At 43.5% G+C, this 27,740-nt stretch overlaps 3 protein-coding genes across 7 annotated transcripts; 1 reads left to right on the top strand and 2 right to left on the bottom strand.

The window, feature by feature from the left end:
• Positions 1-625: 625 nt before the first annotated feature.
• On the bottom strand, positions 626-5,326 carry itgb1bp1 (integrin beta 1 binding protein 1). Of its 3 annotated transcripts, XM_020054270.3 has the most exons (9): positions 5,217-5,326; positions 4,876-5,007; positions 2,696-2,803; positions 2,083-2,161; positions 1,843-1,976; positions 1,649-1,741; positions 1,319-1,468; positions 986-1,058; positions 626-862 (listed from the first exon to the last, which is right to left on the bottom strand). In XM_020054270.3, exons 3-9 carry the CDS (start codon positions 2,765-2,767, stop codon positions 753-755), a joined length of 711 nt encoding a protein of 236 aa, XP_019909829.2. In that variant the 5' UTR covers positions 2,768-2,803; positions 4,876-5,007; positions 5,217-5,326; the 3' UTR covers positions 626-752. The 3 variants fall into 3 exon arrangements, with proteins under 3 accessions (XP_019909829.2, XP_010877958.2, XP_019909830.2); XM_010879656.4 differs by lacking the exon at positions 986-1,058 and having other exon boundaries at positions 5,217-5,322; XM_020054271.3 differs by lacking the exons at positions 4,876-5,007; positions 5,217-5,326 and adding an exon at positions 3,145-3,301.
• Positions 5,327-7,420: 2,094 nt separating this feature from the next.
• iah1 (isoamyl acetate hydrolyzing esterase 1 (putative)) lies at positions 7,421-10,300 on the top strand. Its single transcript, XM_010879655.5, has 6 exons — positions 7,421-7,560; positions 7,677-7,729; positions 7,855-8,006; positions 8,133-8,294; positions 9,123-9,244; positions 9,814-10,300. Exons 1-6 carry the CDS (start codon positions 7,498-7,500, stop codon positions 9,982-9,984), a joined length of 723 nt encoding a protein of 240 aa, XP_010877957.2. The 5' UTR covers positions 7,421-7,497; the 3' UTR covers positions 9,985-10,300.
• Positions 10,301-10,323: 23 nt separating this feature from the next.
• On the bottom strand, positions 10,324-26,940 carry adam17a (ADAM metallopeptidase domain 17a). 3 transcript variants are annotated; one of them, XM_034297196.1, is made up of 20 exons: positions 26,852-26,940; positions 23,695-23,827; positions 23,239-23,372; positions 22,863-22,951; positions 22,173-22,341; positions 20,049-20,179; positions 19,708-19,794; positions 19,090-19,212; positions 18,295-18,439; positions 18,085-18,176; positions 17,493-17,645; positions 16,973-17,172; positions 16,006-16,109; positions 15,747-15,881; positions 15,090-15,220; positions 14,896-14,974; positions 14,364-14,452; positions 13,903-13,959; positions 13,283-13,325; positions 10,324-12,333 (listed from the first exon to the last, which is right to left on the bottom strand). In XM_034297196.1, the coding sequence occupies exons 1-20, from the start codon at positions 26,925-26,927 to the stop codon at positions 11,924-11,926; spliced, it is 2,580 nt and encodes an 859-aa protein (XP_034153087.1). In that variant the 5' UTR covers positions 26,928-26,940; the 3' UTR covers positions 10,324-11,923. The 3 variants fall into 3 exon arrangements, with proteins under 3 accessions (XP_034153087.1, XP_034153085.1, XP_034153086.1); XM_034297194.1 differs by lacking the exon at positions 26,852-26,940 and adding an exon at positions 25,479-25,860; XM_034297195.1 differs by lacking the exons at positions 13,283-13,325; positions 26,852-26,940 and adding an exon at positions 25,479-25,859.
• Positions 26,941-27,740: the final 800 nt, after the last annotated feature.

Genomic DNA, 27,740 nt, shown 5'->3' with positions numbered 1-27,740 from the left:
GGTTCACTAGCGTCACAGCCAGGGTGTGTAAACAGGGTGTCCTCTGCTCTTTAATACTGGATGAAAAGGTCTTTGATCCTGCAGGGCTGTGTACAATTCATTAACATGTCGTAATTTGGAACCCAGGTTCAGAGCTCAGGAGGAAGCAGGCATCCCATGAATCCCACTGGAAAAGGCAGACATTTTGGAATACTGGACAGTCAATCTAACTGGCCTGTTAAAAGGACAAACGGATGGGAATTGAATAAAACAATGAACAATTCATTAAAATCCTTTATTGTACCGAATTAACTGATCCAATCCCATCTGGATTCAGGAGAAACACCAGGAAAGAGAAGCAGCGTGGGCGAGGCGGGTACCAGAGGGGGTAAGAGGCACAATCAGTGTTACAGTGTCCTGATAAGGTTTGTCCCTTTGGTCTGTATGGGGGGGTGAGAAGACAGCATGACAGCAGGTTTCTCCTTCCATGGTGGATATAGTAACTGCTGTGTGGCTGACAAACGTACCATGTTAACCAGGCCATTAAACCAGGAAAATGGAGTCTCTGGATTAAAGATCATTATTAGACACCTGAAACCAGATGGCCACTGTCTTTCAAAGTGCAGCCATGACAGGAAACATGAACTGGACTTTGTAATGTATTTACATTAAATAACATTAAGTCAGATTAACAGCATTAAGACAAGCCACAGTCATGATGGTCAACTGACAGGTGGATGGTGTGAGAGGTGTTGCAGGGCATGCTGGGTAAGTCATGTGACTGTTGTAAACTCCCAACACCCACGGTCCTTCAGGACTTCTCCGAGGTCAGCACACAGTCGAAGGAGGCTGACAGAACCTTGCAGATGGCCTGGGCTTGTTCCTGGAGACGTGGAGAAAAGTAAACCACTTCATATGAAACACAGCACTTCAGTCAGTGATATTCCTGTATTAGGAAACCTAATGAAACAGCATTCAGTCATTTGGCAGATTATTCTATACTGACGGATGTTGACGGCTGAGCCATCTCTTCCTGCATCACTCCTATGTTCATGAATGGACGACGAGACAAGGGAAGACTGTTGAATGTGAGATAAACATTGTACAGCTCAGTGTTGCCTTCAGTCTCCCTCAGACTGGCACAGGAAGTGGAGAGACAAGCTACAGAGCACCAGACCTCAGGATGTTGCCGTGAGATGCCTCAGAATGAGATAATGTGGTTAGGAAAACCGGTGCGTGAAAAGTGAAGGCTGTTTATGGTGAATGAAGTGCTCTGACAGTGTTGTGGATTGCCAGTTTGTTACACACACACCCTCCACAAAAGCACACAACCACTGACCGCACTGTGGCATTGATACACCCAGATGCTGCAGCCTGTCTGTTCTGCGTCTGTGGTCTTCAGAGCCAGCAGGTTCTTCCCAGCCCCCAGGCCGTCGTCGTAACACAACAGCCGCACGATCAGGTAGAGTGGGTGGCGGTGTAGAACGTCCTACACAGAACCACAACCATCCCACAAGACAATCACTACACAGCAAACAGCGAAGGTATGGGAGTAACACAGGAAAACCAGAAACCCTCTAACCAGGATGTGGGAGAAACCACAAACCCTGTAACCAGTGTGAAACTACATTTATTTTTTAACTACAATGTTAAAGTTAAAGTAACTTACACACTGATCCATGGACGCTACTTTGACCCCATATTTGGACACGGCCAGTACCATCTCCTCATCTCCAGGCACAAATGGCAGCTTTCCATCTTGCTTTGGTGGGAACACAACAACATCTCCTTCTTCATACCAAGGATACAGTGACTATTCCTGCCACACAACCCCATAACCAAAAACTACAGAGGGTTTCCTACCTGGGCTGCATCTATGTAGTTGATAAGGTCTAGTGGCTTGTGAAGAGTCTGACTCATGTCAAACTGCAGCTTCTCAATGGCTCCCACATATTTCACCCGGAACTCAGCACATGTCTCAGACACAGCACTGTTACCTACAGACAGTTGAATCATCGCAGCATCACAACCGGGTCATGATGGTATTCATTGGACACCAAATGCAAGACAATGAATGAACGGAGGCGTGACAGTGGTTCTTACCGGAGCTCTTGGTGGAATCAGTGTCTAAGCTGGCAACAGTACTGGACCTGGAGAGACCTCCCAAACTGGAGTCCACTGACTGAAGAGGAGAGAGAACAGCACACTGCATCTTACTACTTTGTCGAAAGAAAGAAACAAGTCAAAAGCTCAAACATGACTGGATGTCATATTTTCTGCTGCAGTATCTGTGTATGTGAAGCAAAGAAAAAAAACACAGCAAACACTTTTGAGTAGAGTTTGAATGGAAAACCGGAAGAGAGATCCAAGTAACTGTTCATTCAGGAGTCCTTGGCAAGATGTTTTTAGTGAGAAATGTAACCAGCAGCCAGGTAAGCAGAGAGAACAGCTGTGAAGTTAATGCATAGATGATAATAAAGAGCAGTTTCTCTGTGGCTTAAATATCTTAGCATTTGCTTGTTATTCCCCACAAGAGCAGATCTATTTTCACATCATTACTTCAAATCTCTTCTGACAGGATTGAAGGCCACTGTCATGTGTGGGAACTTCTAATGTAAAGACTCTTTCACTCTGTCTGCCAGACTTTCTGACGGCCTCCTTTGGGCAAAGGAGACCCAGGAGATGGTAGTCTGTAGTATCATGTAAGGTAGCCCACCTTGCTCTTAGTACTGATCTCACTGCTTTGAGAGCTGCTGCTGCTGTGCCGCTTTTTGACCTTCCGGAACATTCTTCACCATGACTCCTGCACTCCTCTCCAGCTCCCCTGCAATGCCCACAAAAGAGGTTGAGGCTGCAGAACAACTGTCAGTTGTGTTTACCAAGAATGGGATGCACTCATCCACGCACTTGGAAAAGTACACTTTTGGTTCATATTCCTGCTTCTAAGTACTAGAACATATTTGTTGTGTATATGTGAATTTGATGATAACTACTTATTGAGTAAAATGTATTTACTATAGGTTTGTGTTTGTCCAACCTAGCTATTCTAGGATGAAGGCACTAACTGTAAGGCTTTCTGGGTGGAAAAGTCCAACAAAAAAAATGACTACAAAGTAAATATAAAAGTTTACGCTACATACTGGCCACAACAACAGGCTCTCTTACGTGTTAACCACCCATTAGTTGTATCATGTTGACTTTGTGTATTCCGTCTTCACGTTGTACAGCATTAACAGTATACACATTATTTTTGTGATATATTACAGGCGTAACATGGAGTGTCAACAGAAAGTCAGGCAATTACATACACATATACACATATATATATATATAAACACATACCTACACACACACACACACACACATATACACTCACCTAAAGGATTATTATGAACACCTGTTCAATTTCTCATGAATGCAATTATCTAATCAACCAATCACATGGCAGTTGCTTCAATGCATTTAGGGGTGTGGTCCTGGTCAAGACAATCTCCTGAACTCCAAACTGAATGTCAGAATGGGAAAGAAAGGTGATTTAAGCAATTTTGAGCGTGGCATGGTTGTTGGTGCCAGACGGGCCGGTCTGAGTATTTCACAATCTGCTCAGTTACTCGGATTTTCACGCACAACCATTTCTAGGGTTTACAAAGAATGATGTGAAAAGGGAAAAACATCCAGTATGCGGCAGTCCTGTGGGCGAAAATGCCTTGTTGATGCTAGAGGTCAGAGGAGAATGAGAACATGGATCCATCATGCCTTGTTACCACTGTGCAGGCTGGTGGTGTAATGGTGTGGGGGATGTTTCCTTTGCACACTTTAGGCCCCTTAGTGACAATTGGGCATCGTTTAAACGCCCCGGCCTACCTGAGCATTGTTTCTGACCACCATGTTGACCACCATGTACCCATCCTCTGATGGCTACTTCCAGCAGGATAATGCACCATGTCACAAAGCTCGAATCATTTCAAATTGGTTTCTTGAACATGACAATGAGTTCACTGTACTGAAATGGCCCCCACTGTCACCAGATCTCAACCCAATAGAGCATCTTTGGGATGTGGTGGAACTGGAGCTTCGTGCCCTTGATGTGCATCCCACAAATCTCCATCAACTGCAAGATGCTATCCTATCAATATGGGCCAACATTTCTAAAGAATGCTTTCAGCACCTTGTTGAATCAATGCCACATAGAATTAAGGCAGTTCTGAAGGCGAAAGGGGGTCAAACACAGTATTAGTATGGTGTTCCTAGTAATCCTTTAGGTGAGTGTATATATGTATGAGTATATGTATATGTATTGCCTGACTTTCTGTTGACACTCCATGTTACGCCTGTAATATATCTTTAACTTAAATCGCAAAAATAATGTGTATACTGTTAGTGCTGTACAACGTGAAGATTTATATATCTATATATACAGTGGGGAGAACAAGTATTTGATACACTGTCGATTTAGCAGGTTTTCCCACTTACAAAGCATGTAGAAGTCTGTAACTTCAAGTGATAGAATGTGTGTATGTATATATATGTATGTATTTATATATGTATGTATATATATATGTATGTGTATATATGTGTGTATATGTATGTATGTATGTATGTATGTATGTATGTATGTACGTGTGTGTGTGTGTGTGTATATTGCCAGACGCTCACTTTCAGTTGACACTATGTTACGCCTGTCCCAGAAATTCGACAGGGTCTCAATGAAATTCCATTGTCCAAAATGAATCAATGAATGCCCGTATAACGGAAACCCGTTGCTAGGATAAACATTTGCCGCACCCACACCCAACGAATACTCCTGTTGAACTCACGCTCAAAAAGGATGAATTATAGTGAATTTTTACAGAAAGTGACAAACCGGAACACTACGCACAAATGTTCGGGGCATACCTCAGTTTTGAACTTGTTCTAAGCAAGTTAAAGGCTGTTTTGGACTGTTGTTCATCAAAGGGGACGTGGGTCCTTCTGTGTAGGCGAGACTCGCATTGACACTTCACTTCCTTTGAGCTCCACCCAACAGCTCTTAAAGGGGACGCAATTTAGATAAATTTAAGAGATTATTTTGGAGAGATTAGAACATACACCGGAGCCGTATACATCTATTAGTTAGGTTACAAGTGCGTTTTAAATTAAATATTGTACTTGTAGCCTAGTGCATTCTCAAAATAACATTCACATAAATTACGTTAACAAGAATATTATACATATTTTTATTGAACTGAGATGTGTACCTTGTTCTATGTGTTATAAAAACATGTGCCAAATCACGACTTCAACCCGTACCGTCTACTAGGAATTTAGTGACGACAAAGGCATGACGCAGCATGACCTTAACGAAATGATTATTATCTCCTCCCGTTTTTATCTGGTTACAGTAGGCAAACACCCAGAGTGCAACGAGTTTGTGACAAAGCATTAAGATGCAGTTATATTTATATTTTACGTGACCAGCAACTCTGAAGTGTATTTTCATTATCTATCTAATCAAAACTCAATAGCGTTTTCTAATTGGTGGGAATAATGTTTGTGCCGGAACTATTTTGATGGCTTCAGGGTTCTTCGGTGGTATTTTGAAGACGTGTGTGCCACAGACGGAAGTTCATACAAACGCACAGTAACATCGAGTAAAATACGTCTAGTGGTTAAACGAGGAAACAGCTTTATCATCCTTTGGCCAAAATTTACTGTACGGCTGCTAGAAATGGCCCATATGTAGTTCATATCTTAGAATAGCATGAAGATCTTTGTCCTGCAGATGAAAGCAAGAAATCGGCTTCTAATTGGTCCACAGTGAGAAGCACCCGATCTACCAAGGTCCAGCTTTGTGACGAGTTGTGCAAATTATATGAAATAATGATTAAAACTCCTAGACTAGGCTTAATCTGTGTCTGTGAAACCGGCCCCATATATTTTAATTTACGTGGGTAACTCATTCTTGCTGGCATAAGTGTTTATACCTCTTTGAGAACACTTAAATCACACATCAGGTCTCACTGAACTAAATATATTAAAGATCAAACTCTTTACATTACATTGTGTAATGTTGTTGAGAACACTGATGTAACAGACCAATCCACAACCAAATGAGGGCTGAAATCAAACTCACACTGAAAATCAAAGTAAACAATTGAAATCACAGCCTGTTCCAACTAGTGTGAATTTCATCATGACGACTCATAATGTGACTCAGTAGTGTGTATGGCCCCCACATGCCTGTATGCACTCCCAACAACATCTGGGCATGCTCCTGCTGAGATGGTGGATGGTGTCCTTGTGGATCTCCCAGACCTGGATCAGGGCATCAGTGAGCTCCTTGACAGTCTGTGGCGCTACTTGTTGGTGTCGGATGCACTGATACTTAACGTCCCATAGGTTCTCAATTGGATTCAGCCTTCATGCTACCTTCTGACAGTTCCGTCAGAAACATGCACACCAGTAGCTCGCTGGATGTCATTTTGTAGGTCTCTGGCAGTGCTCCTCCTCGCACAAAGGAAGATACTGGTCCTGCTGCTGCGTTGATGCCCTTCTATTACCCTGTCCAGATCTCCTCGTGTAACGGCCCGTCTCCTGGTATCTCCTCCATACTTTTGAGACTGTAATGGGAGACACAAGGACATTAGCAAAACACAAAACTAGAGAAGAATCAGTCCAGAAGGATAAGGAAAAAGCAATTGTGTGTGGCCAGCACCTGCAAAACATTTTCCTTTTTGGGGGTTGTCTTGCTGTTACCTCTCCAGTGCACCTGTTGTCACTTTCATTTGCACCAAAACAGGTGACAATGATTCACAATCACGTATGCTTCCTAACTGGACAGATTGATATCCCTGAAGTTTCATTAACTTGGTGTTATACTGTGTTGATTACGTGTTCCCTTTTGGTCTACATTTGCCTTCATTGCACATCTATACATTCCACTTGTAATATACATATACTTAATACTTGCACATTTTCTGCCACCTTCTATTTGCACTTCTGCTTAGATGCTAACTGCATTTCATTTTATTGTACTTGCTCAGTGACATTAAAGTTAAATCTAATCTTATTTTTTTAGCAGTATTGTTGGCCAGCTGAGGGCACTCAGAGGAGATGAAAAGGAGTTGAAAGCTTCTAAGACACACCAAGATAGCCTGATTCTGAAATGGTGATATAATACGTCTGTTGTACTTTGGGTCTTGTTTATTAAGCAGCAAACAAAACAAAATCGACTCAAACGTGGAAGGACGAATTAGACTTGACAAGAAAGTACATTTTGTTTTCAGTTGCAAAACGTGTTTGTTGCATGCCCATTAATATAACCCTTCCAAATAATAAGTACAATTCTAGTCATTCCATGTTTCTGCTAAATGCAATTATGAAACAGAAAGGCGACAACGTTCTCTTGAATTCTGACATGCTTTTTTAACCAACCACCTCCACACGGTAGATGGCACAATTTCACATGCAAGGCTGTAATTTAGTCAACAGTGAGCACAGATCTTTAGTGTTACGGCTAAAGATTTCCACCAGCCAGCAATGTCCAAACTCAAAAACATAATTTGGCCTGAAGTCATATTGTTTGGCGATTCAATCACACAGGTAAATCTTTTAGCTAATTCATTAACGTTATTTGCACGATACCATTTTCATTTTACCACCATTAGCTTGACTGTCGAAGCTAGCTAGTCACACTTTCTTGTTGGTGATTGTTTCAGTTTTCATTCCAACCCAACGGATGGGGTTCCGACTTAGCAAACAAACTAGCCAGGTGAGTCCTTTTGCACTGGCATTGGGTAGGGATGTCAGATGCCCGTAATTCCCACAGACCATTTGACACACCATGAAAAACATGTAAGGTTAGGCGTTATTGAAACATTCACATTTGTCCACTAGAAAATGTGACGTTGTGAACCGAGGGTTGTCAGGCTACAACACCAGGTGGGCTAAGATAGTCCTGCCTCGCCTCATCTCACAAGAAAGCGATTTGAACAACCATGTAGCTGCTGTCACCGTCTTTTTTGGAGCCAACGACTGTGCTTTGGAAGGTACCGCGAATGTTTAAGCTTTTACTATTGTCAAGTGTTGGTTCAAATTAATCCACACCCTTCTATCCCTTAAATTAAATAACGCTGCTGCTGTAACTAGTAATAAAATAATCTCTCTTTCTATAGATACAAACCCACAACAGCACATCCCACTGCCGGAGTACTGTGAGAACCTGAAGGACATAGTCAAACACCTGGGCTCGGTGGGCGTGCTTGCAGATAAGGTCATATTCATCACACCCCCACCTCTCAACGAGACAGCCTGGGAGAAAGAGTGCATCTTAAAAGGTTAACATACACAGAATGAAGAGAAGCTTGTTCCTGAACAATCATGTAAAATTGCTCTAGTGCCCTCAGATTTCACACATCATACTTGGATATGGGTAATGTTTTATTATTGTCAGATTTCAAAGGCCTTTATTATTAAGTGGAAATACAGGACACTTTATTTACCTATTTAGGTACAATAGTTCTCATTATTTGCGAGTTAAGTGGTGGCGCAGCAGCTAAATGTTGAGGACTTGCAATAAGCTACAGGTATGAGATTAGTTTTTTGATAAAATGAACCTTGGAACAATCCAAACATTGCACATTACCTAGAGAACATCCCTACTGTGAATGGTGGTGGCAGCATCATGTTAAATGCTTCTTATCAGGAACAGGGGCACTTGTCACAATAGAGGTGGAAATAAATAGAGCAAATTACAGATTGGTCCTTGAGACACAAATCACACAGTCAAAGAGAGTGGAATGACTAAGGAATAAAGGCTAATCATTGTAGCAAAGTCTCAACATAAATATAATCAAACGTATTGCCTGACTTGCTGTCAACTGACTCTCCCCAAGAAACTCTGACTGTACTTGACTGGATTTGTGAAGACAAATTGTCAAGTATTGCCAAACCCAGGTGTGCAAAGTTAGTCGAAAACCCTCAGGCTCACTACTGTTATTACTGCAAAATGTGCCTAGTAGTATTATCTGAGGGGATGGAGACTTATACAATCAAAATAGTTGTTCTTATAATAGAATTTTAAAATAAATAAGAATATGGATATGTAAATATGTGGGGGAAACATGGGAACTTCCTGAAACTACCTGTTTTTCCTCTTTCTGCAGGTAGTGTCCTGAACCGCCTGAACGCCGTGACCGGCCAGTATGCCCAGGTCTGTGTCCAGGCTGCAGGTCAGTGTGGGGTGGATGTGCTCGACCTTTGGACTCTGATGCAGAAAGACGGGCAGGTGACGTCAAATGAAGCACTTTGACATAGATGAGACTGTTGCTTGGGCTGAAATGTAATCTGTGCAGCATCCATATTGACAATAGAAATTGTGCAGCATCCATATTGACAATAGAAATGGAGCAGTATCCATATTGACAATAGAAATTGTGCAGCATCCATATTGACAATAGAAATTGTGCAGCATCCATATTGACAATAGAAATGGAGCAGTGTCCATATTGACAATAGAAATGGAGCAGTATCCTTGCTTTCAATAGAAATAGAGCAGTACCCATGTTGATGATTAAATTGAACTTCTGCTCCATTCAGTTACATCCACATTGCAGTATTTATTCAGTAGCTCTTTTCCTGATAACTTCCACTGTTACCATGGTGACCTCCCTAACAAGTATGCTTTTACTTTTCACAATTAGTGTGTATGCAGGGCATGAATATTGTTAATGTAGACAACATTCATGATAGGTTTGAATAGATTAGAGCCATCACAGCGCTCTTTCATACATTTGTGATTTGGGAGACACTCCTATTCAGAAGGAGCTCTAGTATTGACTGCAGACTTCTTTACAGGACTACACAGGCTACCTCTCTGATGGGCTCCATCTCTCTGAGAGCGGGAACCAGTTTGTGGCTCAGCACCTGTGGAACCTCCTGGGGAGCAAAGTGGAGAAGCTGCCCTTCATCCTGCCGTACTGGGGGGACGTGGACCCCAAACACCCAGAGACCACTCTGTCTGGCTGAAAGACCCCAGGACCCTAAACACCCAGAGACCACTGTCTGGCTGAAAGCCCACAGGACCCTGAACACCCAGAGACCACTGTCTGGCTGAAAGCCCACAGGACCCTGAACACCCAGAGACCACTGTCTGGCTGAAAGCCCCCAGGACCCTAAACACCCAGAGACCACTCTGTCTGGCTGAAAGCCCCCAGGACCCTAAACACCCAGAGACCACCCTGTCTGGCTGAAAGCCCCCAGGACCCTAAACCCTTGGGTGGTAGGGGCATTTCCGCATTCTGTATAAAGCAGAATTAAATTAAAATGTTTTGATTTCCTGAAATCTTTGTCAGAATGCACAATCAATTATTTTGTGGAATTCCTTTATTACATTTATTAGCATAGAGGCTTTTATATAAAAGATTAAAGAGAGTCAATGAGTTGTTCCTCAGCTGCTACAGTTAATCCTCTGATGAAGGTTTATGATCAAGATAAATATCCAGACCCTGTAAGCATGGTTATAGCATAGCTGAAGAACACCCTTGACCCACAAGACATTTCATAAGAATCAACATTTGTACTGATTGTTTAAGATACAGGAAACAGTGAAAAGACTAAAACAATATTTTAGTGTAACGTTCCACCAGAAGATATTCATACATCATTGGCACAACAATATTCAAACACAAAGTGGAGGACAACACTCACACTGGCTGTCAGGCTACAGTAGTCAGCACACGTTCCAGCTGGGTAAGAGACATTGCTTACAGTAGATTATTGCAACCAAAATGGGGACACAATAAAACAATCTGTCTCAGCTTCCGCAATAAGGCACTAGTCTTTCTGTAGAACAAAAACCAACAAACTATATCTGACTGCATAGAAAAGTATTGACTAGAGACATAAAAACACAGTACATTTCTGCATTGCTTCAATGGCATCTCATCTTACCAAGTGCTGCTAACTAAATTACTTTGGGTTGAAAAACGTTCACATGAAACTTTGTGCAGGCATAACACTGTAAATGATTTCTCCTTGAACTAATATTTCAGTGGTGACATGGATGTTCATCTGGTAGTATCCTGTGATGTCTAATTGCTAGTCTGAATCTCTGGTAGTGTACTCATCTGTTTGGTTTTAACTACCAGAAAATACAGTGTACCCCTTTCAAGCGTTCTACCTTTTAGAACTATGCTATGGCATCCAGTTCATCAGCAATGTTAGCAGTGGTTAATTGTAGGCGTCACCAAAATACTGTTTCACAGAGGTGCAGTTCAAGCTCATAAGACCAGCTGTTGACAGCATTGTGATAAGCACTAGAACAACATTCTAAAATATTTTGAAACATGAAAAAAATAAGGAAATATAAAAAAAAATTGAAAAAAAGGGAAATCACATTTTATTGACATGACAATGGAAAGAGGCAACATTAAAAATACCATTAACTACAAAAGACTGGACTGATTGGCATCTATCTTACTGAGTGGTGCCTGATGGAAGCACGTGGCTTTGACCCTTGAAACTATAAAAGGCACAAATAAGATGCCCAAAGATGCATTTAATTCACTACCTAGACAGTCCTAAGCTGCAGCAGTCAATAACATCAGAGCCCCATTACTCATAAATCCCCTACAAAGTGACCTTATGTAATCTACATGTAGCTAATCCCACATGGGCCTGTGCCCTTCGCAGAAATCCAACAAGACACCTTTTCTCTGCCCACCAACCAGCACTGTGTAACTAGAATCCCAGGCTCTACACGTCAGAGTTTACTTCAACAGTTTGTGGACAAATGTTTACTCATGTTTTCAAGTTTGTACTATACAGTATGTGTGATATGGTGCTAGTGTGTTCATGAATATGCAGGAGTGTGTGTGGTTCTTTGGGCTAGGTATCTATACTGGACTGTCCGGACCACATTACCTCAGACCACTCTGTGAAGGCATTCCCTCAGCACTGGGTCTCTTTACTGTCCTCGACACAGGCCTGCCTCGTGAGGCGCCGTTTGTCCAGGCGACCCGCCCGCGGCGTGTTCTGGTCCGTTGTCAGGTCCTCGTAGGATGACTTGGTGCCGTTGGAACCTGCGGGAGGAGAGAAGTCGCCCTCGGCCGGGTCGAGGTGAGAGTCGCAGACCGGATCCTCCTGGATGGTTTCCATGCGCAGGCCTTCCACCGCCCCGCTCACCGGTGAAAGGCCAGGGCCCGAAGCCGAGCCTGGGGCTAGGGTACTGCTGCTGCCTGAGGCACACGGGCCCGTGGGCGGGTGAGGAGGGAGGGAGTGGGGTGGGATCTGAGCGCCGGAAATAAAGGCGGGAGGCGGAGGTGGCTTGACGATGCGGACGGAGGCTGACTCCAGACTGCTCAGCATCTCTGCGTTCTGAGGGAACAACGGGCGGATGTTACACCAACTCACCTGGAACATCTCATCTAACTATGGATCCGTCTCCACGGTTTGATCCTTAGATCAATGCGGTCTTTCAGATACCACTGGCCTGGTTTTGATGAAACTTCAGCGAGTGATGGTCTTTCCAACCAGAACCGGTATTTACTTCATTAAAAGGATCAGTCCAAAGAAGGAGCAATCGTTACTCATAAAATATGTTAGTCAGACACCTTATTTCAATTGGGGGTGGGGGTTGCTGCGTCATTCTCTCACTCCAGGAAGACCTCAGACCTTGGACCAGGACCACCAGAACCACTAGGCCCCACAACTACTAGCTAGTTCCTCCCCAGTCCAAACCCGTGTGGTGTTGCTGATTTAGACTACGCCTGATGCCTCCTGTGACAGAAATATTTCGCTGCATCTGTAACCCTGTCCTTATCATAAATAAATCAAACAGTATAGTACTTCTGAGCCACTGGTCATCTGAGCATTTGAATACCTTAAATCATTTGAGCCTAAAATGACATGAAAACTTTTGACCTCTACCCATCCAGTCAGAAGAGACCAGGTCAAAATCAGCTTCCTGGTTGGCTACAGAGTTCTTCCTGGTCACTGTTCATTGGAGTTTTAGGCGGAGTACTGCTGATGTAAAGGGCCTTATGAAATACATTTAATGAATGTGTCATTATTAGTGAGGGACCACATTTTTACCATTGTCTCAACATACAGGATATTGTGTAAATAAATAATACTTAGACCCAGTGGGTTCAGTCTCATTCTGTAATTAACTGTCCACAGCAGCAACACTGGCAGGTCCCAGACAAGGTCAACACTCGACCTCACAAAGACAACACAGTGCTCCTCCCTCACACACAGCGCACCCTCGTGACACAAACGGACAGCGTGCACCCTGGTCCCGCCCCCCCATGCCTCACCTACTCACCAGAGAGTGGATCTCCACAACACACGGGCACTTCAACCATCTGCTGCAGTTCCACGAGGGGCCAAGGATAACGAAACACGTGACAGGTCATTGTCAGGTCGAGGTCACTGACAGGTCATTGTCAGGTCGAGGTCACTGACAGGTCATTGTCAGGTCGAGGTCACTGACAGGTCATTGTCAGGTCTAGGTTACTGACAGGTCAATGTCACCCAAATATCCTGTGGTTTACAATTATTCAGGATAATTTGTCACGAACCCTCCAGACCACCAGAAGTCCGGCTGGAGCCTTGTCGAGCTGTCCGAGTTGGGGTAAACTAAGGCCACGTTCCAAATCTGTTACTAAACACTTGCCTTTAGGAATTGCCGGCAAATCTAAACTGACTGGATGATAATAGTATAGGTTGCCATGCCAACATGCCCACTGAGAGGTAAATAGGCCTTGGAATGAATCTATGAAGTTCCAGTAAAGTGTTGGTCTTCATTTGGAATTGGGATAAGACAACCTGCTCTCTAGTTAGTTATGTAAAGGGATTAGTATGTTCATGTTTATGCAATGTCAGAACTCAAACTAAGCACCTGTGTTGGACATGGCAGGGTAATGGAAGCTTTGAGGAACTTACGCTGGGAAAATAAATGGTCTTGGAGTTTTCCTCATACTCTCTGTCCAGGTTTTTATCCTAAAGAAACCAAAGACAACATTCCATTAGTGTACCTTACACTTACTGTTTAGGTGTCTTAACTAACAATGCAAGAGTTTGGCTGTAAAAGTATCTTTTGGCAGATAAACTGGAAACCAGATGCAAATCTGGATTTAAGCACATGAAACTGTACCAGATTGATAGTATACAAAATAGGACCACTTTGGCCCAATTTCACAACTGCTTACATTTTGCCTATATTTTGTCCTGATACAAGGCTGCCAAACCCTATTTCCGGAGATCTACCATCCTGGAGGGCCTCTCAATCCTCAGCTGTGACTAACCTGATTTAGCTTTTACCCAGCTAATTATTACAATCAGGTGTGCTAGATTAGGAATGGGGCTGGGCAGCCCTGGTGTCAGGAGGGTTTCGGATCTCTCACCACACAGTGAACCAGGATGCTGAAAGGGATCCAGAACAGCAAAGAGAACACCACCACAGATCCCACAATGTTGTCAGCCAGGAACTTCCCTACAGCAGAGACAAAAACACATCAGCCTTCCACATCATCTGTTCCAGTTGCAACACAGCGTCCACACTCAGAACATCCAGAGGCCATCAGGATATTCCAGTTGCAACACAGCGTCCACACTCAGAACATCCAGAGGCCATCAGGATATTCCAGTTGCAACACAGCGTCCACACTCAGAACATCCAGAGACCATCAGGATATTCCAGTTGCAACACAGCGTCCACACTCAGAACATCCAGAGACCATCAGGATATTCCAGTTGCAACACAGCGTCCACACTCAGAACATCCAGAGACCATCAGGATATTCCAGTTGCAACACAGCGTCCACACTCAGAACATCCAGAGACCATCAGGATATTCCAGTTGCAACACAGCGTCCACACTCAGAACATCCAGAGACCATCAGGATATTCCAGTTGCAACACAGCGTCCACACTCACCGAATGTGTTGATGTCCAGCTTATCGATGAAATGCCACAATCTCTCGATCACATCCTGGACTTGTTTCATACATTTTCCCTAAAACAGAGACATGCATCACTAGCGTTGGAAAGATGAATTTGACAAAACACAGACATTCATCACAGAGGTTGGAAAGATTTCAGTGAAAGTTCACCAATAGTGAGTCACTCACGCCCTCGTCACAGAAGCCCACGGTGCACGGCTTTCCCTTGCGTAGGTACAGGAAGTTCCCGTCATTTTGGACAAAGGGAGTACAGATGCCACTTTTGTCCCGGCAACACACCTTACACGAGTTCTTTGTCTCTATCAGAGCAAAACGTTCAGGTTAGGTTCAAAGACAACCTCCACAACATATATGATACAATATATGGAATATGCCCTGAGAACAACTTTTATTTAGAGTCGACTAGACTGGCAAACAAGGATTTCAAGGCTTTGGGCAGTGACCATGTGAAAGTCCTCAAATCAAATAAATAACCTTAATATTGGCTACACCCAAAGAGATCTGTTGGAATCCTTTTTGAACTCGTCAACGATCTGGTTTGTCCTGGTTAGATTTGCCTGCTTGATAACAACGGGTATGAATGCTCAGACACTAGGTGGTGACGACGAGGATCGCTCTGATTTCTGAACAGGCGCCGAGGCTCACATGGGCTTTCCTCATAAACCACGTCCAGCGTTTTAATGGATTCACTTTGATAATGGAAACAGATGGAACCATGGAAATATCATCTAGGTAGAACACAGAAACACAGCTGGAAGAGAGGCTGAGGTCCCAGCGGGGTGGTGCCACGAAGACCGGGGCAGTGTGTCTGTCAGCAGGTCATACCATTACAAGCGCAGGGTAGCAGGTTATGCATGGCCACACAGTAGGGAACACACTCCCCCTTGCTGCACCTCCCACTGTCCACGCAGACGGTCTGGTCCGGGGCATTGTCTGGGTTGGGACAGTCACTGTTAAGCCCTGCCCGGATGGAGAGAGTCAGACCAACACAGACTGTCAGCAGAAGGACCTGGAGGTCTCACCTGTGCAAAGGGACACGCCCTTACAGGTGGCATTGATGTACCTAGGGACCTAGAGGTCTCACCTGTGCAAAGGGACACACCCTTACAGGTGGCATTGATGGGCTCTTGGCACGTCTTTCCGGCCTGCTCAAACATGCAGTTCTTACAGCACGGACTGTTCCGGTCACTGGATGAACCACAGAAAAAGACAATGTTTAGGATGTGTGAAATGTTCCCAAACAGCACAGTTGTTTGTGAGGGGCCAACTGAGAAGAGAGAAATGTATGTTTAGTTGGGCAGGAGACATTCCCAGAACATAGCATTTAAAGAATGAGGACAGTGAAGCAGGCAGTTTGTCTTCATCATGAATCATGTCCTGGAGGGAGACAATGAGTCAACTAATCAGAATTCCACCTTTGGGGCAGATTTGCCTCCAGAATAGCCTTCATGACTAAATAGGAAGACCTAAAAGAAGGGGGGAGGGAGGGGGAGGTAGAGTCAGAAAGAGGGAGGGGCAGAGAAAGTGCTCCAAGGCATCAATAAGCCAGCCAGCCTGTAAAGAAAAGCCAATTGGTAAATCAAAGCCGGGCCTGTAAATCAAAGTCAGTCGGTAAAGGGGAGCCACTCTGTACATTAAAGGCCAGTAAAGGGGAGCCACTCTGTACATTAAAGGCCAGTAAAGGGGAGCCACTCTGTACATTAAAGGCCAGTAAAGGGGAGCCACTCTGTACATTAAAGGCCAGTAAAGGGGAGCCACTCTGTACATTAAAGGCCAGTAAAGGGGAGCCACTCTGTACATTAAAGGCCAGTAAAGGGGAGCCACTCTGTACATTAAAGGCCAGTAAAGGGGAGCCACTCTGTACATTAAAGGCCAGTAAAGGGGAGCCACTCTGTACATTAAAGGCCAGTAAAGGGGAGCCACTCTGTACATTAAAGGCCAGTAAAGGGGAGCCACTCTGTCTGGCTGTGTCAGGGGCGTCTGGCTGTGTCGGGGGCGTCTGGCTGTGTCGGGGGCGTCTGGCTGTGTCGGGGGCGTCTGGGGGTTTCTACCTGCACTGGGATTTGGGTTTGAACTTGCAGTTTGCAGAGCAGCATGGGTCACTGTTGAGGTGCAGCAGGCCTGGATCACACTCCTCTCCGTCCTCCACACGAGAGTTACCACACACTTTGCTGTTCCTTTCCTTGAAGCAGATAGGTGCCTTGATGCGCAGTGTCTTGCCTATGGAGGTCTTACTGCAGTTAGAGAAGCGCTGGGGGCAGAAGACACACCCAGGAACAAGATAACTTGGAATGTGAACATGAGTCATTTGGCAGTGGAACCAAAAATCATCTAAAATCACTTTGTATCTTCATACAAACTCAGAATAACAGTTGGAGTTCAGATTTCTGCTAGTCGTAGACACATACAGAGGCAGAATACATTACATATCAGCTGTTGACAGACCGTTACATCCAAGATGTGGGGTTAGTCATAAGACAATGGGATATGAGCGTTGAGTACATAGTGTAAAGCCCTGCCACTGAGAGGAGCATAGTCCTGGTCAGATCACCCTCTGAAGAACAGCCTCACCTTGTTGTTGTAATGGTCCCCACTCACGGCGATGGGGTACATAACAAACTTGCCCCCATGGTCGTCACTTGGGGCACAGTAGGGGACATTGTCAGGGTCATGTTCTGCCCCAAAGTTGTGGCCCAGCTCATGGGTCGTCACCAGATCTGCTTCCTGTTAGGGGCGGGGGAACACACGCTTAAAGCACCAAAGAAATCCAAAACGCATTAAATGCCATTTAGGATACATGAGGTCCACTGACCTAAAGGGCTGGTGGGGACTAATTCATTAACTCAACGACCCACAGACTGGTCAATCAAAGTATTTTATTCATCAAATGCACAGAATAACAAAGCATCATTCTGAACAATGAAATTATTGTGACATCTAAGCTGTAAGCATTAAATATATGAAGCAAAAATATGTCGCAAAAGTGTCATTTAACCCTCATGTTGTTTGATTTCTGCCTTGGGGTCATTCATCTAACCTATGACCCACAAAGAGGTCATAAATAATAAAATACAGGGACTTTAGTGGTTATGGTTCTGGTGTGTAATAGACAACACAGAAAACATATGAACAGTGCCAAGACTTTATTTCGATGAGAACCTACTTTGGTTAGAATGGTTTTGCCATAATTCTTGGTGCTGGTTAAACCGGTGTTGAGGTAACTGGGCGTCTTCACAGAGCTAGATGGGAAATAAGCTGCAGGTGGAACAGAAATCAGACGAGAAAATAGAGGAGCACTCATGGGTTCATCCAAGCATTACCAAAACACCATGACAAACCAGTCATTGACCGAACATGAGGACAGGGCCCTTACGTTTGGGACAGAGTCCCCCCAGAGCCATGGCCTTGGAGGGGGCAACGTACGCCAGACCCAGGGTTCCCTCATCAAAGTCCTGGTAAGTGAACAGGTGGGCCAGACATACCATGCTGGCATTTCCAGCAATATCCAGGCTAAATTTCTGGAGACAGAGGAGAAAAACAACAGTAGTTTGTTCCCATTCTGATAAGAAGGTGGTTGTAAACTGGGTTCCCTTTTCACAGTCAAACAATGATGATTGCATACGGCTACCATTTTAGTTTTTCCTTTTCTTTCACTTTTTATAAATGGATATTGGACTGAATCATAATTTAGCATCTTGGCCTCTTAGATTACGCTCCTTTGTATATGGTTCAGAGGGCAAGTACTATTGTAACTCTAGTATCATGCAGAAACCTTAAGATGTATTAATGTAGAGCCTCCTTGTAGACATACACATTGTACAGACTACACCCTCAAACACTGATTCCAGTAGACAGACTACACCCTCAAACACTGATTCCAGTAGACAGACTACACCCTCAAACACTGATTCAAGTATTGTAGCTACTGAAGCTTGTAACCAGCAAAGTTTTAGTCAATCCTGGACAAATCCTAATGACTACTTTGTTCAGTCGGTGGCGAGGATCCAAGGCCAGAAGTGGCGAGAATAGAATAGCAGAGTAAAATATAGTAGATTACAGTAAGAGTGAAGTACAGCAGAGTACAGGACAGTATGGCCGAACAGAGTACAGTAGTGTAGGGTAGAGTACAGCAGAGTACAGAGGAGTAGTGGCAGTGGCCATGTCTCACCTCCAGTAGTTTCTTTACGTCCCACACATCCTTGCCTTCGATGGGGCTTCCCTGCATATTGTAGTGGCTCCAGCCTTTCCCAGCAGAGGTCGGGGCACTGGTGGGTTCTTTGTTGATGATAATCTACAAGCAGCACATCACCACTTCAGTACAACTTATTATACCCGGCATGTACTACATCACCCAGAATGCTCTATACAAGCCATCAGTTTAAAGATCAGGAGACCAAATGGAGTAAGTACTACAGCACCCAGAATGCTCTGTACAAGCCATCAGGTTAAAGGTCAGGAGACTAGATGGAGTATGTTTTTACTGACCCAAACATCCGTAAGAGAGCAGTGCCTTTGTAGTAAAACACACTGACATAATTTATTCCCACAGCAGGTGGAACCAACTGTATTTCCCCTCCCACACAAGGCACTTTCACAGCCTACTGCAAAAACACTTTTCCAAATTCAATGAGGGAATTAGAGATGTCCAGCCTCCCTGCTCCGCTCAGCTTCAGTTCACATTGAGCTACATTGGCAGCAGTGACAGTGTTGAAAATGCAGCATTTCATACTTCTACATGACAGCTACTACCAGTTCCCACACACAGAAATGCAGCAGTCGACCTCACCTGTTGGATCTGAACGCCGTAACCTGTGAACTCGTCATCCCACGTAGTGTTCCTGAACATGTCATCCACTCTGTCAATCAACTCAATCTGGGGGAACGATAACAGACAGGACGTATGTGCTCAATAACAACACTAACACATTCTGTCTGAAAGCAAGATACAGGAAACTCAATATAGTTGAAGGGATTCAAAATGAACCACAAGATTATTCATCCAGACAAAAGGAATTCAGCATGTAAATCGGCAGGAACTCGACCAATAGGATAATGGCTCTCTCACCATGTAGACCAATAGGTTAAAGAATCTTAAAGCAGGCAGACCAATAGGGTAGGGGCTCTCACCAGGTAGTTTAGTGTGATGCTCTCCTCTCCTCTGCCCATGTGTTTGAAGAAGCGGTAGTCAGCAACCAGGAGAAGAGGGCAGGTGTTCCTCTTGTGGTTGTAGGACGATCTCTTCTCTCTGTGGAGGGAATCTATGGAGGCAGGTTTTTGTTTTTGAATTCTCTTCAGATTACCTCAAACTGACAACTAGAATGTCAAAGATCTGCAAAGCTGTGATTGCTGCAAATGGAGGATTCTTTGGCAAAAGCAAAGTTTGAAGGACTCAATTATTATTTCTATTAAAAATCATAATTTCTAACTTTGTCAGTTACTATATTTTCTATTCATTTTGCTCTATTTCCTATTCAAACTCATTTCATGTATGTGTTCATGTAAAACAATGACATTTCTAAGTGACCCCAAACTTCTGAATGTAGTGTTGATAAATCGTGATTTCCCCAAGTTCTATGAAGTACCCTAATAGGAGGTGAGCAATGCAGCCCTGTGACTGGACGCTTGCTCCTAGCTCAACCCTGCTCTTCCTGAGTGACAGAGTTACGTGCATATTTAACAACAATTACATGAAGCGATTTATGAATTTAGACAAATCTTAGATGTCTGTCTGTATTCCCCTTTAAAGGGGCACTGTGTTAGAATCCTGCCATTAAACAATAACATAACTTCTCTCTTCCACGTCTTTTCTTACCGAACGAGACCGGTATAGTTCTAGCTAGTCCAAGCCATTTCACAGCCTTAATTGAAATGCAGCGCTAGCTAACTGGCCATTTCATACCATTGATTGAAATGTAGCGCTAGCTAACTGGCCATTTCATACCATTGATTGAAATGCAGCGCTAGCTAACTGGCCATTTCATACCATTGATTGAAATGCAGCGCTAGCTAACTGGCCATTTCATACCATTGATTGAAATGCAGCGCTAGCTAACTGGCCATTTCATACCATTGATTGAAATGCAGCGCTAGCTAACTGGCCATTTCATACCATTGATTGAAATGCAGCGCTAGCTAACTGGCCATTTCATACCATTGATTGACCATTGATCATACCATTCAGCTAGCAGGCTACCTAACAATTCTGTATATTCTGTAAAATGGAGTTGCTGGATACACTGTGACTTGGTTTCAATGACTCTCATGAAAAAGTATACCAATAAAAACACGTTATCTAGATTTGATTTCCACATAAAAACAAGATATATTGTTTGAGATTAATTAAATAAGCTTGTGCTAAACATTGGATGACAGAACCACACCTCTCAGTACAATTTAGAAACAAGTCAGTACCAGATACTTTTGGGTACCATCCCACTTAAACCAAAACCACACCCAAATTAAACAGACCAAGTTGTTATTACGGTTTAGGACCCAGGTGGATACGTTAATTCCCTCATGACTAAACCCATTTTGACTGAGCTTTGATACATAACTTCAAACCAGTCGGCGCGCACACTGATGGGAAATGAGAAATGGAAGGAAAACATCATAGACTCATGCTGAATAAAGATGGCTCTCCCCTGACTTCTGGTTGCATTTATTTTGTTCATGGATCAAACTTGGACAGAATCTAACAGCACGCACACACACGCACACACGCACCCACGCGCCTCCATGCAGTCATATGGTCTTACTTCCCTCCACTAGACATGTGACTGTCCTGTAACAGAGGGGGTGTGTTCTCACCCCCCCTCCCCCAATCAGCCTTAAGCAAAAGTTCAGTTCTAACACATTTGAATGCTCAGTGTGTGGAAATCCTTCACCTGCATTCGTTTTCCACATCGTTTTTTGAATAGAGAACGGTGTGTCTTGACACCTTCTTATTTCCCCAGGTCCTTGTCATTCTACTGAGCTTTACATTGTAAAAAGAGCTGAAAGGAATCAGGTATTTATATAACACCCAGTTGGCAGTCTATGTATAAGACAGAGGCGGTGTGTGGACAGGATATAAAGGCCGGCTGCCTACCTCCTACTCCATCACTCCTCATCCCAGTGTCCTGACACTACAGGCTTGTATAAAGTAGACGCATGTTTCTGACTCGTTCTCACTTCTGACGGGACACACGTAAGAACAAAGGCACCTGGAGTGTGAGACGACTCCTCTCCGTATGTAAGGACAGCGTTTCTCACCATCATGGGGCTCCCTCACTCCAGCGCTCTGGGGCAGGAGGTCTTCAGACCCAGCGTGGATGTAGCCACAGACCTTGGGGGAAGCCAGACGGCTGAGATTCCGGATGTCCTCAGAGCGGTAGACAAGCAGACGCCCATCGGACGGACCCTCAGTGAACCTCCACAGCGGCTGAGAACAAAGTGTAGATAGAGACAATACAGGAAAGGGAAGGAGGGGACAAAAAGACCAATAAAGGACAAGCATTAAAGGGAAGTGAGGAAAAGGATCAAGTGGACAAAGGAGTGGTAAGATGTCCGTAAGTCTTATACCATCACAAAGGCACCAACGCGTTTATATGGCTGATACTTTCAACTCACCAAAACGGTTTTGGACCAGTTTGAGACTTGTTAGAATACAGTGGGCTGACTTTAGCACCTGTTCTGGGGACATTTACCTCTACATTGTACTCCCTCTAACATTGATTACCTCTACATTGTACTCCCTCTAACATTGATTACCTCTACATTGTACTCCCTCTAACATTGATTACCTCTACATTGTACTCCCTCTAACATTGATTACCTCTACATTGTACTCCCTCTAACATTGATTACCTCTACATTGTACTCCCTCTAACATTGATTACCTCTACATTGTACTCCTTCTAACATTGATTACCTCTACATTGTACTCCCTCTAACATTGATTACCTCTACATTGTACTCCGCTTCCTCTGTAAGGATGTGAGCAGAGAACTCGTGCCCATCCATGTGTGCCTGGACCCGGGAGTTCTCCTCGCCTACACACACAGACACACTTAAGTGATTCTACTAATAGCCATAGCCCCACACACACACACACACACACACACACACACACACACACACACACACACACACACACACACACACACACACACACACACACACACACACACACACACACACACACACACACACACACACACACACACACACACACACACACACACACACACACACACACACACACACACACACACACACACACACACACACACACACACACACACACACACACACACACACACACACACACACGACTCACCTACAAGATGTCCAATGAAGTAGTTCTGCAGCTGTATGTCATAGAGGTCCTCCTTCCCCTGCTCATCTACAAACACAGCTTTAAAGTCCTCTGTGAACAGGTTTGTGTTAGTTGTCAAGTAAAGCTTGAAATGTCTGAGGGAGAAAAAGAGAGATTTGATAGTGACAAACAGAAGGAGTGTATATATTTGGGTTCATTCAAAAGGTGCAAACAAATGTTAACTTTAACAATGTGTTGCTATTTCACAGTTGCAATGAATACAAAAACTCTTAAAAAAAAGTAACAAATCGTTTAGGATGAAAATAGCTATTTTTTCCACCCCACTGGACAAGACCAGAAACTAAAAACATCTAAATGAATTTGCTTCTTAAACAGCCCATTTTGACCTCCACTCCTTTTATTTGTATTGACTTAGCTGGCATCGTTGTGTGGAGACAAACCATTGATGACCCCTACCTCTCCAGGGCACTGAAGCTGACAAGGCGCTCCAGGTGGGACTCTGCATCAACGTCCCTCTTCCTGACAGAGTGCTGACGGAGACTGGCCCCAGGAAGCACCTCAAAGTTGGTCAGCAATGAGCTCAGAGCCTCTGGGAGGAGACAGAGTATGAGAGAGCGAGAGACAGACAGGCATATCTAGACTCTAGACCTTAATGTCATGCCAATATGTAGAGACACTGGTACAGTAAAAAATCAGTTCTGATTCATGTTCCAATCGTTGCTCCTCCTGATTGGCTGAATCAGATTAACCTGACTGGTTGTCAACGGTCTGTGTGGCAACGCAGGCATTATGCAGCAGTCAGGAACAGGAAGACTAAAATTAGTTTTCTACATTAATGTTTCAGAGGCCTGGAAAGGCCAAAATGGGAGCTCATCACTTTACTTCCTGTTTAAAGTGAAATCGTATAGCTAGCCCAATCATTAAGGGATCCCTCTCCTACTCCAAAGCCAAACAACCTCAAACCTTGTCTTCCAGGGCTAGTAGGAAAGTGTGAAGCTTTTAATTATCTAAACGATCTTTGCTTTGCATAATTTAGGACCCATGTCATCCCAAAAGCTCCACTCTGACTGTCCACATCCATGTAACATTCTTCCATCAGCCTTGACAGGTGTGTTTGGCAAACTTGAGAGGATATTTAGAACAACATGTGTCTGGTTCTGACTTGGTTCTGGTGTGTCTGGAGAAACACTTCTACAGTATTAATGGATAAGCAGGGTGGTGGTAGTGTGATATTTTGACACTGCATTGCTGTGTCATGACCTGGAGAAATTTCAGGTCATGAAGGAAAAATGTATTCTGCTCTGCATCTGAGAAATCTGAAGGAGAATGTCATGGCACAAGCTGAAGTCCAGCTGGGTCATGCAGAAAATCAATGATCCAAACACTCAAAGAAGGCAGGAAGACAAAGTGGTCAGGGCATCTAACAGATGTCCAAAAGGTCCCTGGTTCTAACCCCCCAACTGACAAAGGTGAAAGCTATGTGGTTCTGTCCCTGAGCAAGACAGTAAACGCTAATTGCCCCTGAAACATTATCTCAGGTTGTTGATGTAACTGCCTGGTTAAATAATTGCTCTGAATTGCTTAGAAGCAAACAAATAAACGGTTTAGGAATGGCAAAGAGACATCCAGGAATAAACCCAAATCATGCTTAATAAACGTATAGGGGCTTCGAGTTCTGTATGGAAGAGTGGGACAACATTTTTCAAAATGCCATCTTATTTGACGTCCTCCATACACACCAAGTTTGAAAGAAGATGGACGACCGTTTTCCCCACTACTTGGGCATTTTTCAACAACTTTGCTGATATTGATAGCGGGAACAAATTCAAACTCGCAGATGGTAAAATTATAGAGATGTGTTTTGTATGATTTACTATATATTTTCTTTAATTGACCAGGACTACAATTAAGAACACTAATTTGGCACCACTGGAAAAATGTATTGATGTCGCCCAGTCTTTACTTGTAGACACCACAACTTGATAATGTACAGCATGATGAAAAACATTCCATCCAATTTCTCCAGCTAGTCCCTGATATCGATATTGCTTAGAAAAGTTAACTAATAACATTAGTTATTAAGTCAACTTGTTAGTCAACAAGCCAGCAACCTGCCGAAGACAAACTTTTGCTAATTAAAATATAGCCAAACACAGTAAGTATTGCACTCTCCTGACTGAAGTGCCTGCTAGCATATATCACGTCCGTTAGCTACATGTACCTAGACAATTATTACTCACCGAATTCGGTGTCATTTTTCCGTGTTTCTTTTTCAGTTGTTCTTCGTTTAATCGCACAATTGACCCAACAAGGAGCCAGAAAAACTATAATCAGCAGATACTTCATCGTGAGGTCAAAAAACATAATCCATCAGTTTCATTCTAAATTGATGAATGTCAACACAGACGGTCCGAGCTAGGCTAGCGTAGCTGACTTCCTCGTCCTTGACTCCGAGCAAAATTATTCTCTGACGTTATATTCACCGGCATTAAATATATATAAAATATAGTATCTCAAACATTAAACTTATCAATACATTGTATATTTCACTTAATGTCAAGTTTTGTTACGTCAGCTATTTGATATTCACACGCTGCTGCCTACACCCGGAAGTGCACTGTTTTGGGAAAAGGAAAAATGAGCATCCGTTGCAACTACGTCAAAGAAACGTAGAGAAAGCATGCATGTGAATACATTTTTTAGTGAAAAACGGTGCAATGTATGCGGATTGACCACATAGGACTAAAAATATATACCATACGGATAAGTACCTTAAACAGGCCTGTTAGATATGCTCCAGGTACAGCTCTGGAAAAAATTGAGAGACCACTGCACCCTTTTCTTTCCTTTCCAAAAAAGTTGAAAAGGAAAGTTTTGAGTGAGAAACAGAAGCGTTCAATTGGCTGTGGTCTCTTAATTTTAAACCTTCTGTTCCTCACTCAAAATCTTCCTTTTCGAAAGGAAAGAAACAATTTCTGTGTCTGTAAATCCATCCTCAAATAACTAACAGGTTCATCTAAAAACTTTTGAATAACGTGGAAAAGTAACTTTTTATACATAATTCAAATCAAAAACTGATACCATATATTACATATTAATTATGCTTAGAGTGAAATATTTCTAGCCTTTTTTGTTTCAATCTTGATAATGGCTTACAGCTCATGGAAATAAAAAAATCTTGTATCTCAAAATATTAGAATAAATCTGAGAAGAGCTCTAATCAGCCAATAAACTCCCTGAGCCTTCAGTACACACAACCACGATTATAGGGAAGACTACTGACTTGACAGTTGTCCAGAAGACAGAAGGTCATTGCTGAAAGGGCTGGCTGTTCACAGAGTGCTGTATCAAAGCATATTCATGGAAAGTTGACTGGAAGGGAAAAGTGTGATAGGAAAAGGTGAACAAGCAACAGGGATGATCACAGCCTTGAGAGGATTGTCAAGCAAAGCCGATATATGGACTTGGGACAGCTTCACAAGGATTGGACTGAGGCTGGAGTTAGTGCATCAAAAGCCGCCATGCACAGACAGGTCCAGGAAATGGGCTACAAGTGTCACATTCCTAGTGTCAAGCCACTCCTGAACCAGAGAAAACATCAGAAGCGTCTTACCTGGGTGAAAATAACTGGACCATTGCTCAGTGGTCCAAAGTCCTCTCTTCAGATGAAAGTACATTTTGCATTTCATTTGTAAATCAAGGTCCCAGAGTCTGGAGGAAGAGTGGGAAGTCCAGTGTGAAGTTTCCAGTCAGTGATGATTTGGGGGGCCATGTCATCTGCTGGTGTTGGTCCACTGTGTTTAATCAAGTCCAGAGTAAATGCAACATCTACCAGATGTTAGAGCACTTCATGCTTCCATCTGCTGACAAGCTTTATGGAGATGCTGATTGAATTACTGTGCTTGATTGGCCAGCCAACTTGCCTGACCTGAACCCCATAGATAATCTATGCGCACAGGTGTCAAACCGGTTCCACGGAGGGCCGAGTGTCTGTAGGTTTTCGCTCTCACCTTGTACCTGATTGATTAATGAGTTCACTAATTGGTTAATTTCTACCCCCACCTGGTTGTTCAGGTCTGACCTGGGAACCAATTTAAAGGAAACCCCAAAGACCTGCAGACACTCTGCCCTCCGTGGAACCGGTTTGACACCCCTGATCTATGGGGTATTGTCAAGAGGAAAATGAGACACCAGACTCAACAACACAGAGTAGTTGAAGGCTGCTATCAAAGCAGCCTGGGCTTCCATAACGCCTCAGCAGTGCCACAGGCTGATTGCCTCCATGCCACGACGCATTAACTCATGCAAAAGGAGCCCTGACCAAGTATTGAGTGCATAAATTAACATACTTAGGAAACCTTTGCAGGTGTTTTGACTTAATTAGCAGATCAGAGCTCTTCCCAGGTCGACATTTCTGTGTTATAAATTTATCTTCTGATATTGCGGAGATACTGGATTTTTGATTTCCATGAGCAATAAGCAATTATCAAGATTGACACAAA

The sequence above is a fragment of the Esox lucius genome, chromosome 15 (genome assembly GCF_011004845.1).
Source record: "Esox lucius isolate fEsoLuc1 chromosome 15, fEsoLuc1.pri, whole genome shotgun sequence".
Classification (NCBI taxonomy): Eukaryota; Metazoa; Chordata; class Actinopteri; order Esociformes; family Esocidae; genus Esox; species Esox lucius.
This window is presented reverse-complemented; position numbering and strand designations above follow the sequence as displayed.